Here is a 13,165-nt window from a genome sequence, read left to right as displayed (position 1 = left end):
TACTTTATACATCAGAACCAACTGTTGTTTACATTCAGAGACATCTGACACAAAGCACATTCATTAAAACAACTATATTAACTAGATTGAAACCATGGAGTATTACAAGCAGAGATTCACTCAGAAGATTGACTTGGACACCACACATTTGAAGGTAGAGGTGATCTAGGTACCAATTAGTCTCTAAAATAAAGTTTTGAACCCGATTTGCTCTGACAGGGTATAAAACTCTTTGCAAGGATTGGCGCACAGCATAGGTCTACATTAAAACTGTTATTAAAATTGTGCAGTTACATTACATTATCAAAGTAAAAATACTGGTAAATTCGATGTTTAAATCCATATCAAATAATTTAATGTAATTACAAATAATTGAAGGTTGGTAGCTCCAGCGCATCCTTTTTATGTTCTGAATCCATTCAAGTAAACTATGAACAACATGCTAGAATATTCTTTCAGTGACAATAAAGAATGTAGTGGGTTTTAAATTGATAGAACATAGAAAATAAACTTAAAAATAGATGTCAGAATGTTTTAAATGGTTGAAAGAGCAGTACAATGGAAACTTCCTTTGGACAGCTCCAAATCTATAATGTCCAGAAAAAAACAAAGTCCAGTGTGTGAGGAGGCCAGGTAACAGGATCCTTGCGCGATCTCTCAAAATATCTTGTAATGATGACAAATCATTTAAGAGCCAAACAAATACAGTCATGGAATGGAGCTGTAGGAGTTACCTTTATTCCAAAACGGAGACACTGTCAATGAAGAAGCCAGGAAACTTCAAGGGAAACAAAAAGCCCAAAGAGGATCATTAGGTCCTTTTACCTGAGAGAGGAGTTAAATTGTTTGTGTGAAAGTGATTGACGTTAATCTGGTTGTCCAGGTTACAGGCACATTTAATGTTTTCCCAGGTGGCACCATAACTCCATTAGTTGGCACAGCCCAGTGGCAGACAGGGATTGTAGATCTAGATGAGGGTGCTCAAGGACATGCTACTGAGTTAACTGCTCTTTGGGTGAAGAGTCAGAGCTTTGAACCATTGCAGAAATCTGAACAGTGTTGTGATGTGTCCATTTCTGCTGCATTTTCAATCTTTTGTAAAAAGTTTGATTGTTGAAATTGTTAGATACCATCTCCTAGGCTAGTAAAAACTAAAACTCAGGAGCAACCTCCAGTGCTTGTGCGGGTTTCCTCCGGGTACTCTGGTTTCCTCTCACAGTTCAAAGACATGCATGTTAGGTTAATTGGTGACTAAATTGCCTATCAGTGTGTGTGTCTCTGTGTTAGCCCTGAGACAGACTGGAGACCCTGCCTCTCGCCTAGTGCCAGCTGGGATAGACTCTAGCCCCCTGTGACCCTAAACAGGATAAGCAGGTACAGACAATGGATGGATGGAATTCAGGATCCTATATAGAACCATCAGGAGTAACAAGCATGAAATGAAATGAAATAAATGCAATGAAATCCAGTGACAATTGAACTTGTGACTGAATACTGAAAGGCAAGAAGTACCAGCGTCAACATGGGAAATTTAGATTGCAAGCTTGCGTTTGTTTCCTCTGCATGTTGGGTTAATTGGTGAATCTAAAATTGCCCATAGGTGTGAATCTGAGTGCGAATGGTTGCCTGTCTGGTCTCTCTGTGGCCCTGAGATAGCCTGGAGACCTGTCCAGGGTGTACCTCGCCTCTCACCCGATGACAGCTGGGATAGGCTCCAGCCCGCCCACGAGCCAAATAGAATAAGCTGTGACAGATAATGGATGGATGGAAGAGTCCAGGTGGACTTAGCCTTGTTACAGCTGCTCTCTGCTCAAAACAAAAGCAAAACCTTTCACACCTGTCAGTAAGAACAAGGACAATCTAAAATAAATCAACTGAATGTTATAATAAACAGCTTTGGTATGGAGCAATGCAATGACTGGATGAACAGAGATGATAGGATTTTATTAATAATGATGTGCAGAACCCACCAAAAGTGGTCACATAAGGCCAAAGTTAATTGAGGCACGTGGGGAGTGAAGACTGGCCTGGCACCAAGAGGCAGTATGATTCTTTGATCAATATTCTGGTAAAAACCTTGGGTTATGTCAGCAGCAATGACTTCTATTAGCAGGATAATGTGTCTGCCACACTGCTATGATGCTTCAAGAATGGAACGAGGAAAACAGCAAGTGTTCTTGTTGTTGAATTGACTTCCAAATTCTCCAGATCTCAAACCAATAGAACATGTGTGGGACGTGCTGGAAAAACAAGTCAGATCCATGAAGGCCCCACCTCACAACTCGCAGGAATTCAAGGATCTGCTACTGATGGTTGGTGCCAGATACCACAGCAAACCTTCAGGGATCTACTGAAGTCCATGCCTCGATGAGTCAGGGCTGTTTTAGTGGCAAAGGAGGAGCTTAATATAAGGAGTGTGATTATAGTCGTATTGTTGATCAGTGTATATTTATTAGTGTATATTCATTCCAAAAAAACAAATGAATAAAAGATGTAGTTGTACTGTAGTGATAATCCTACAGAAAAAATTATCCTTACAGTGCTTAAGTCACTTCACCCTAGCAGTAGTCAAATTGAATAAACAAAGGAGGTAAAACAATCTCTGTGTGTATGTTTTCAACTGTTGAATAGATACTCACCGCTAAATTACACAGGTACTTACTGTAATACACCTGAAGGCAGTAAACAGCATTAACCCCGACACTTCCTAGAGCCATTAATGTTGATCAGTGTGTTTAGTGACCAGCTAGTGAACACGGGAGCATTTAACAGCTAAAGAGACAGTGATCAGGAGTTGGTAGGCACCAAAACAGAGCTACTACTGAACTTCTGTGGTGACACTTATAAGAATCAAATATTCATTCAAATTCAGAACACAGCTTTCACATTACCCCAACAGAATAGCAGGCACAACATGCATTTATAATGGTGTAACATTAATTTCACATATTCTATATGCATAGTTTCACATTTCATATTTCCATGATTAAATCAAAGCCACTAACAGTGTTTTACAAGATATACAGGAATCTGCACAAAAAGCAAAAATGAGAAAGAATAAAAACTGTAAAAACAGGCAAACAAAAGAGCAGAAAAAAATTCTAAGCTCTTCCTTCAACCTAAAGGCAGCTTACCCATATCCGCTCATTTCACAGGCAGTAATCCAGAGCCAGTGGGGATCTGTTTCCTAGAGCACACATCATTCCTGACTTGTGGACATGGAATTGCATTTTATAGAGACTGTACACTGAGGTGTTTGGTCTGTTTCAATGCTGACCGCACCATTCTGGATATGATGAAGCTGTCCTAATCAGACAAACCTGTGAACAGGTTGCAGTAGCTAATGGCGCCGCTAAGGTGGGGAAAATCGCTGGCCACCTTACTGGCCACACGAAGAAGCTGCCCCACGTTAATAAATCATTAAATCATATTCAGTTCATACAAACCATACACTCATCTTCAATCAAGACATAAATGCAAAACGCCATGAATACATAAATAAATCATGAGTAAAATGAATCTACACCACTACAGCCCACCAATTTCAAGTGACTGAGCCACTGGTTCAATAAGGAACAGCAATTCTGGGGGGGGGGTGCAGTATGCCAAAAAGCCAGAGGAAGAAGCAGAAGAAGAATTAGCTCAGCCCTAAGTTCAATTAAATTGAAAAGAAGCCACATCATTTAATCATTAACTCAGTCACCTCCCAAAACCATAAATCTTAATGATTTTGTGAATGTTTTTGTCAAAAGACACAGCAACAGCCAAATTAAACTTCTAAAAAGAATGCTGTTAATTTACAATATAAATGGTGAGTTGAACAATATTTAACTTGCTTTTTCTATGACTTTAATTTAGGGTGTTAATGTACATTAATGGCTTTAAATGTCCCTCTGATTTGCCTATATTAAAATATTTCTGTGCTTCTAGCTGAAAAACTTTTTACCTGGAGGAGTTTTTCATCATTAGGAGTTCAGATGATGTCATCTGGGGGAAGCTCTGGAAAAGCAGATTGACCATAATTAAAAACGCGTTAGTGTGAGCAACAAAATGACATAATCTGAACTGTAGTTTTCTCCACGTGATGTCATCTGGAGGCATTTTTCAAATAGAAGTAGAGATATTTTGATATAGGGAAGTCAATAGGAAGTTTAATGGCATTTATGCAGTACGCAAACTACGACCAAAAGAAGTTCAAAATCAGTGAAGGCGTCCTTCAACAATTTGTTTTGAAAGAATTTGACTTTTTAGTTTTGAAAACACCCTGTTTTTTCATTTTAATTAATGGATTAATAATTAATGTTTTTTTCAATGTGTTTTGTTTAGCCAAGGTGTTGAAACAGCTGACACGGCTATTTTTATTTGCATGTCGTGTGTGTACATGTGATAAGAAACCTTGAAAGACTTGTACAGTTTCAGCAAACAGGAGCAGGTCATGAAATTATTAAATTACAAATGTTTGAGGATTGATGGATAACTCGGCATGTTGTTACAAAGTCCTCTGATTTAATACTACAATTTTTACAAAATGCAGTGGCAAGAAATAGTATGTGAACCCTTTAGATCTACTTAGTTTTCTGAATTAAGTGGTCTTAAATGTGAATAGATCTTTAAGTCACAGTGTCCCAGTGACACGTGTAGTGGGACCCAAATGCCACACAAGACAGAGAGAATATGTAAATATTACAGCAGTCAAAGAAAAATAAAATGACATTCAACAAACCAAAAATCAGGAGGAGGTACTCGTTTTATAATTTACTTGTAACAATAATAAACTGAGTCAATAAATGCATCTTTGTTTATCTTTGTAATTTGTGGCATTAGGTTTCGACCTAATAACATGATCTGTCGGACACCACTTTGTGGAAAGCTCGGGTTTTAAAAGTCTCCTTCTTTTCCTTTGTGCTGTTCCCTTCCAGTGGTCACCACAGCGAATCATGTGCCTCCATCTAACTCTATCCTCTGCATCCTCTTCACTCACACCAACTAACTTCATGTCCTCCCTCAACTACATCCATAAATCTCCTCTTTGCTCTTCCTCTAGACCTCCTGCCTGGCAGCTCCAACCTCAGCATCCTTCTACCGATATATTCACAGTTTCTCCTCTGAACATGTCCAAACCACCTCAATCTGGCCTCTCTGACTTTATCTCCAAAACATCTAACATGAGCTGTCCCTCTGATGTACTCATTCCTGATCCTGTCCATCCTCGTCAGTCCCAAAGAGAACCTCAACATCTTAAGCTCTGCTACCTCCAGCTCTGCTTCCTGTCTTTTCTTCAGTGCCACTGTCTCTAAGCCGAACAACATCTCTGGTCTCACCACCGTCTCAAATACCTGCCCTTTTATTCTTGCTGATACTCTTTTGCCACACAACACACCTGACACTTTTCTCCACCAGTTCCAACCTGCTTGCTCTCGCCTCTTCGCCTCTTTTCCAAACTTTCCGTTGCTCTGGACCATTAACCCTAAGTACCTAAAGTCCTGCAACTTCTTTGCCTCTGCTCCCTGTAACCTCACCGGTCCACTTAGTTTCCTCTCATTCACACACATGTATTCTGTCTTGCTACAGCTAACCTTCATTCCTCTGGTTTCCATGGCATACCCCCACCTCTCTAGATTTTCCTCCACCTGCTCCCGCCACAGATCACAATTTACAAGTAGAGAGTGGTAAATCCGACCTACCGTGAACGCATCAAAAGAAACACATTCTGCCTTCGTCATCACGCAACTTGACGTAAGCCGTTCAACCAATCAAGTGGGGAGTCTGAAGCTCAAGAAAGAAGCAGATGATATGGCAGCTTTGAGAGCGACCAGGTGGAACTTGCTTTGTTAACACGGCTAAACCTTTTATTATGAAACCCGTTTGACTCAGAGACAACGTCAGGCAGCTGCTCGAAATGATTTATTTAATATTGATTTCTGCGTTCTCCGGAGCAATTGTTACGTTGATATTAGAGTTCTTGTTGATATACCGGAGAAGCCCCGAGCCCATAGGCAGGACAGAACAGTATGTGAAAGTAGTGCCTGATAACGCATTAAAGGATTACTTTACCCAACATGTCGAAGCGGGACAGCAGCAGCATCAGGACAGCACAGCATCTGCTGCATCTAAACAGCCAGAGGCCGCCTCACCAAGGCAGCAGGAAGCGGCTGTCACCGGCGGCAGCCCCAAACAACAGCCGCCACCGCCTTGTCAAAGCGAGCCCATTGATGAGGCCAAACTCGAGACGTGTCATTTTCTAAATGCTATATTTTTGTTCCTATTCAGGGAGCTCCGAGACACCCCTGTCGTGAGACACTGGCTAACCAAAAAGATAAAGGTGGAGTTTGAGGAGCTGCTGCAAACCAAGACAGCAGGTCGGCTCCTGGAGGGGCTCAGTCTCAGAGACATTTCCCTGGGGAATTCTTTGCCGGTCTTTAAAACGGTCAGACTAATGAAGCCGGTGCATGTCAACGAGGACTGCATGCCCGACGAGCTTAACTTCGAGGTGGACATCGAATACAATGGCGGCTTTCACCTCGCCATCGACGTCGAGCTGGTGTTTGGGAAGTCGGCGTACCTGTTCGTGAAGATGAAGCGCGTGGTGGGTAGGCTGAGGCTGCAGTTCACGCGCGTGCCCTTCTCCCATTGGTCCTTCTCCTTCCTCGAGGACCCGCTGGTGGATTTCGAGGTGAAGTCGCAGTTTGAGGGAAGGCCGCTGCCCCAGCTCACCTCCATCATAGTGAACCAGCTCAAACGGGTCATCAAGAAGAAGCACACCTTACCGAACTACAAGATCAGGTAGGCGCCACAAAGCTGCGGTGATGTTGCGGTGTTAAAACAGAAATTATACAAGTCAAAATTTACCGAAGGGAGCAGAAGGACATGGAATGGATGGATCATAAGTCCAGTATTTCAGAACATTTGATTGACTAAAAGTGTGTTGTGTTTCTTGCCAACTGGGGAAGACCTGAGGTGTCTAGTATCCCTGAACAGGAAGGAGCTGAATTTTTCATGGGGGTTAGAAATGGACCGACAGGTCTGTAAATAGGTAACTACCCAGATTCAAACCCAGACCAGAGCTGGTATCAATAGCAAATATGAAGAAAAGACAAACTCATTCTGTTTCCAGCATTGATTACTTTGGTTTGTTATCTGTCCTCAGAGCTGCTGCTCAGTCTCCTACATTCGTTTCCATTCTTTTAGCAAAGCTTCTTCATTTCCATTTGAATGTTTCTGTGGAGGAACAGTAGGACCCGCTCAACATCATACATTGATACCGTTTGGAATTTTAACTTTTATAGTTTATGTGTAGCTCTTTTTTTGTAATTTTCCCTGCAAAAATGTAACACAACGTCTACAAATACTCATGAATGTTTAAGATGTACGAGTAAGGATAACAGCTACAGTAGGTAACACAGAGGCCCTGTGGGATTCAGAGGAAACTGCTGCTCAAGCCAATGGCAGCAACCACAGCAGTTTAGCAGATACAGTAAAGATATGACATGCTTATTCATAAAAAAGTTAGAAGGTGACCTGCAAATATCCTTTTAAATTTGTAATGTTCCATTTACTGTGATCACTGGTTGGCTCAGTTCTATAATTGTGTGTTTCTGCTGGTACACTGTGTTTGACCATCAGGCTCCATTTGATCTCAGGAGACCACAGAATCTGCATCCACTTTGTAGCACAGTCTCCCACATGCCTCCTAGCTAGCGTTGCTCTACTGTCATGTGAGATGTTTTCAACTGTGGTTTTCTCTGTGCCTCTCTGCCGTCAAGCTGCAACTGGTGCTGTTGCACTGTCTCTCATGTCGGCGTTGGATTCCTGTAGCTCCTGAGTCGTACAGGTCTTACCTTATCAGTGCTCTTCTCACACACATGCACACTGTTTCAGAAAGCTACTCCTGTTCTGCACTGTGTCGCTGGTGTCTGGCCATACTGCATTGTTCTTCTGTCTTCCTGCTGACTTGCAATTTTCAGTAATGTCACACACGGTTCCTTCCACTTTTAGGCATATTTAAAACACAGATAATCATCATTTACAATTATCTCTCATCTGGCAAGCTCTCCCTCCCCCTTATATACAGTGTTCTGCACAGGTCCTCAGATAATACTCATCATGAAAGTACAAGAAATAAGAATCTGCAAATCTGACTTGAACAACAGAAATTGTTATAATTCTCTGAATGGTTAAAAGGGCTTACAACTTTTAGAAGAGAACATTTCTGCTCTGCTGCCATTGCTGTTCTGAGTCTGGCTTCATGCAGGCAAGTCTCTTTAGAATATGCATATTTCTTCTGAAAAGTACTAGATAAGTTACATACTGTAGCTTTACTGTGTCTTGACTTTGGTTGTTGGCTAGGTCCAAAAAAACACCCTGAATACTTTCCCCTGATTCAGAGCTGTAACAGTAAAACAAAGTTGCACAGTAAATGTAGGAAGTAGAAAGTGTGTACAAGAGAGCAAAACTTGTTTCACTGTGGCTTACCAAATAGGAACTGATGTAGTAGTAGACATGCACGAAGTAACAGACATTGCTGAAATTGCACGTCCGAATAACACAAGCACAAATAATGAATCTGCCAATAATGTTATCATTTAGAAGTGCACAACTCACCAGAGGTGAAATATTGATGTGGGTTTGGATAGTTGAACATACAAAGATATCCAGTTAACAAAGGTTTAAAACGGTTTTGGCCTAACTGTTAGAAAGGTGAGCGTTTAACCTGAAGCTTCTAAGTTAGCAGAATTAAATATGCATTTGACAAATGAAAAAGCTGCTCTCATCTCCTCCCTCAACAACACTACTGCACTGCCCTTGAGGAAGGACCATGAATCATTCATTTCAGTGTAGCTGCTTTGCTACTGGAAGAGAGGCAACATCTTAATGGAACCTTTCTGCTAAAACTTTTAAAAAGGTTTCTTTAGGGTTTGGATGGATCCAGTCTGTTGTGGATCCAGTCTGTTGATCTTTAAGCTTGAAGAATCTTCACTAATGTCCGCACTGTACACAGCAAGTACATAAACTCAGTACTAAGTAAAAGTGCACCCTGGACACTTCTCCAGTCTCTCAGGGCCAACACAGAGAGACATACGGACAACCAGTCGCATCATGTTTACACCTATGCATCTAACATGCATGTCGGTGGCCTGTGGGAGGAAACTGGAGTAACTAGAGAAAACCAGCGGCAGCTCTAACAATTCCACCCCCTCCCAGTTGCAGTACTAAGTGCTCTAAAGTAAAAGTTAGTATGGAAAACAGCTAAAGGTCTCCCTCACATTATGAGTATTGCCAGGTGGGTTACCCAAATCAAAACCTTATTAATTAATTGATTATTTTAATTAAGAATGTACATGTGGAAAAACAAACTGCTAAGAGTAAAATGCACAATATATTCTCAATAATATTAGCAGACTAAAAGTAACACGGCATGTACTTCAAAGTTGTACTTAAGTGCAGTACTTGGTTTATTGCACTTATTTGCTTACCCCCTCTGGTAATGTCACTACTTTTCTAACATTTTCTAGACTAAAAGTAAAAAGTATTTCTATATTTAAAAAAAAAAAAGTAATAAGGTAACTCACTAGTTGGTCTTATGTACAGTACAGTGTGACTGTCCGATAGCACAGAGGAAAGTACCAAGGAAACTGATATCAACCAACTAACACTTAGACACTGAGAGGAATTCTCGTTCTTTTGTGTTTTTTTTTATATAGTTTAAAGTTGCCCTTTATAAATATATAAAATGTAATACTTTCTTAATTATATATTTCTTTAATGCAAACAGAGGAAACCTGTAAATATACCAAGAATTCTATCGACTAAGCCACACTGAGGTATATGGTTATATCTATGTCCACAAATGGTAAATAATGGAAAGTCAGATTAATAAGACCATCAATTATCTCTACCTGCCGACCCATTTTTAGGATCACGGGGGGCTGAAGCCTATCCCAGCTGTCATTGGGCGAGAGGCAGGGTAAAACCCTGGATTCCTTTTCAGCCAATCTTAGGGCCGTCACAGAGAGAAATAAACAGACAGACAACCATTCACATCTACAGGCAATTCAGAGTCACCATTTAACTTAACATACATGTATTTCGACTGTGGGAGGAAGAAAGTACCTTGAGGAAATCTGCTGAAGGACACTAAGAACATCAAATTCCACACAGAAAGACTGCAGATGCCGGGTAGACTCAATCCAGGGACCTTTTTATCTTGTGATTTTTATCACAAGCCTATTAATTGAAGACACAATTGACAGATTAATAAATCTGTAAAACATATGTTGCTTGTGGAGCCACATTCATTACATTAGGTTGAGTGATGAAAAGTTCTACATCCAGGAGGTTGAGGTATGCTTCAGTATCTCATCAGAAGATCTGTGTTGTTCAACGGTTACATTAGAAGTGTTAAGCATATATTTGCTGCCATTGATTCGCTGCCTTTCAGCTGTGTGGGAGAATACTGCAGCAAAGAGCAGACCTCCAAACATGCGTGTACGTGTGTATCACCCACTATCATGCAGAGCGAGTGTCATGAGATGATGTAATGTTGAGCAGCCTCGGAGAATTGAGCTGGACCTTGGGATTTGCTGAATGGCACAGATGGTAGTTCTGTGGAGGGGAGGGCTGGGACAACAGCCCACTGAAGATAATCCAGGCAGTACAGCACACTAACAACTCCAGTGATGGGGAAATATTGTCAGACCATTATTTCAGCTCAGCGTTATTATTTTGTACACCCAGGGTAGTTGTATTTGCAGTGACAGAGAGGATATAATATCAGTTAATATAAACACAATAAACAGATGAATGGCACCTGCCAAGAAGCATCAGCACAGCATGATACTGCCACCACTGTGTTTCACAATGGGGATGGTGTGTTTGTGATAATGTGCAGTGTTTGGTGTCCGTCCTACATAGGATCTTGTCTAAAGGCCAAAAGGCTCAAGTTGTGATTTAACATGAGTCTCACATGAAGCTTTGACTGGTGAAGAACCCAGGCAACAGTTGTTCACATACTTTTTCCTATCTGAATGTTTGAATGATGTATTCAGTTTGTGTCAAAATAGTTTGTTTATTACTGGAAGACTTAGATAAAGATGTGACCTTTCCAAAGGTTATACTATTGTATGTGCTGTAGTTAGATTATGTGTTGTTTTACAGCACGCAGCAGCTTCCTCTGATGGAATATTCACATACAGCCCACTGTACATTGTGTGCAGCCTAAGCAGCTGTTATGCAATTGTGTCTTAGATTCCTGTTGTTGCTTTTCATTCTTCTGTTATTTCCGGTCGGACGAAGAAGTATAATTAGGAATGCAAACAGCATTTTAGAGGGAGTACAGTTCCCTTTTAGATTAGCTTCTTGGTCTGTACAACAAACATGGGACTTGTATATTCAAGTTTATAAAATGGCACAACTGCAATCACATGGATCTGGAAATAGTTTAATAACAGCCATTAGTTGCTCCATACTGCACCTTTGTCCTCTTTTTGCAGTGACGTAACAGATACAGTGTTGCAATAATGTCTGTGTGACAGCCTGATCTGTTTGATACATTTAGAACTGAACTATTAATACCTTTGAAAAGACTTTGTGAGATCAACTTTTTACACATTACCAAAGAAAATATAAAAGCCTTACACTCATTGTCCATTTTATTAGGTACACCTTGCAAATACTGGGTTGGACCCCCTTTTACCATCAGGACTGAATGAATTTATTTTGTGGCATAGATTCAATTAGGTGCTGGAAACCGCAGGAAACACATTGACATGACAGTATCTTGCAGTTGCTGCAGATTTGTTGGTTACATATCCATAATGTGAATCTCTCATTCCACCACAGATCTGGGGACTACAGAGGTCATTTGAGTACAGTGAACTTATTGTCATGTTAAAGTTTTGTACAGTTTGTGACATTTGTGCTAGAAATGGCTTTAAGAAGATTGATGTGCTGTGGTTATAAAAGGTATATGATCAGCAACAATACTCAGGTAGACTGTGGCATTTAAACAATGCTCAGTTGGTACCAAGGGGCCCAAATGTCAAGAAAATATCCCCCACACCATTACACCACCTTCACCAGCCTGAACCATTTATACAAGGCAGAATGGAGCCATGCTTTTATGTTGTTTACGCCAATGTCGAGACTCCTCAACCAGGTTTCATTTTTCTCATATCGTCCATTTGTTGAGAATTTTATGTCCTGCTCTTGGCTGACAGAAGTGGCATCCAGTGTGGTGTGTGACGTGTTGTGCGTTCAGAGATGCTCTCCTGCATACTTTGGTTCTATTAGCTTCTATTAGCTTGTACTGACATCTGTTATCAACAAGGCATTTTTGCTTAGAGAACTGCCGCTCACTGCATATTTTTGTTCTTTAGACTGTTCTCTGTAAACCCTAGAGATAGTTGTGCGTGAAAATTGCAGTACATCAGCAGTTTATGAAATACTCAGACCAGCCCATCTGACACAAACAACCATGCCATGTTCGAAGTCACTTTATTCCCCTTTCTTCCTCCTTCTTATGTTCAGTTTGAACTTCAGCAGATCATTTTGACCATGTCTACACATTGAAATGCATTGAGCTGCTGGCATATGATTGGCTACTTTGATATTTGTGTTAAAAACCAGTTCAATAGGTGGAGCTAATTTTTTTTCATAAGACCAATTGCAGAAACGCAGCCATCTTTTATTAAAACATTCTTTTAAAAAACTTTTTTTTTTAAACTTGCTCTTTTTTTGAGAATGTAAAATCAGTAACCTTTGATGTAGTGTCTCCCTATACAAACATATCTCATTAGGGGGATTGAGAACCTTGGACTATTTTCTCAGGGACACAGTAAAACAACTACCCTCAAGTCAGTTTAGTTTAGAAATGGCTTATTTTATTCTCTCCCACGATTATTTTCTCTTTAGTATATGGTAAGTGTGGGGAACCTATATGCACCTCACTGCTCATACAATTTGATGATAATCTTTCTTTCCATCATATTGTTATGGGGAAATGTTTTCTAAATGATATATTCATAATCTTCAGGTACTACTCAACTGTATGAATTTCATCAGTTTCTTAATGTAAGCATTGGAAACTTATATTTACTGTAGTCACAAAATAATCAAAATTTGAATGTTTTTATAATTAAACAAAAGGACAACCGATACAGAAAACAAA

The 13,165-nt window shown here is 40.3% G+C and overlaps 1 protein-coding gene across 1 annotated transcript in view; it reads left to right on the top strand.

Moving 5' to 3' along the window:
• Nucleotides 1-5,750: 5,750 nt before the first annotated feature.
• The window catches only part of pdzd8 (PDZ domain containing 8), a 33,625-nt gene continuing 26,210 nt past the window's right edge, over nt 5,751-13,165 (top strand). Inside the window, exon 1 of the mRNA XM_067475837.1 lies at nt 5,751-6,783. Coding sequence (XP_067331938.1) covers nt 5,900-6,783 — 884 coding nt within the window. The 5' untranslated portion in view covers nt 5,751-5,899. The remainder of the gene's footprint in view (nt 6,784-13,165) is intronic.

This window comes from Channa argus, chromosome 1 (genome assembly GCF_033026475.1).
Source record: "Channa argus isolate prfri chromosome 1, Channa argus male v1.0, whole genome shotgun sequence".
Taxonomy (NCBI): domain Eukaryota; kingdom Metazoa; phylum Chordata; class Actinopteri; order Anabantiformes; family Channidae; genus Channa; species Channa argus.
This window is presented reverse-complemented; position numbering and strand designations above follow the sequence as displayed.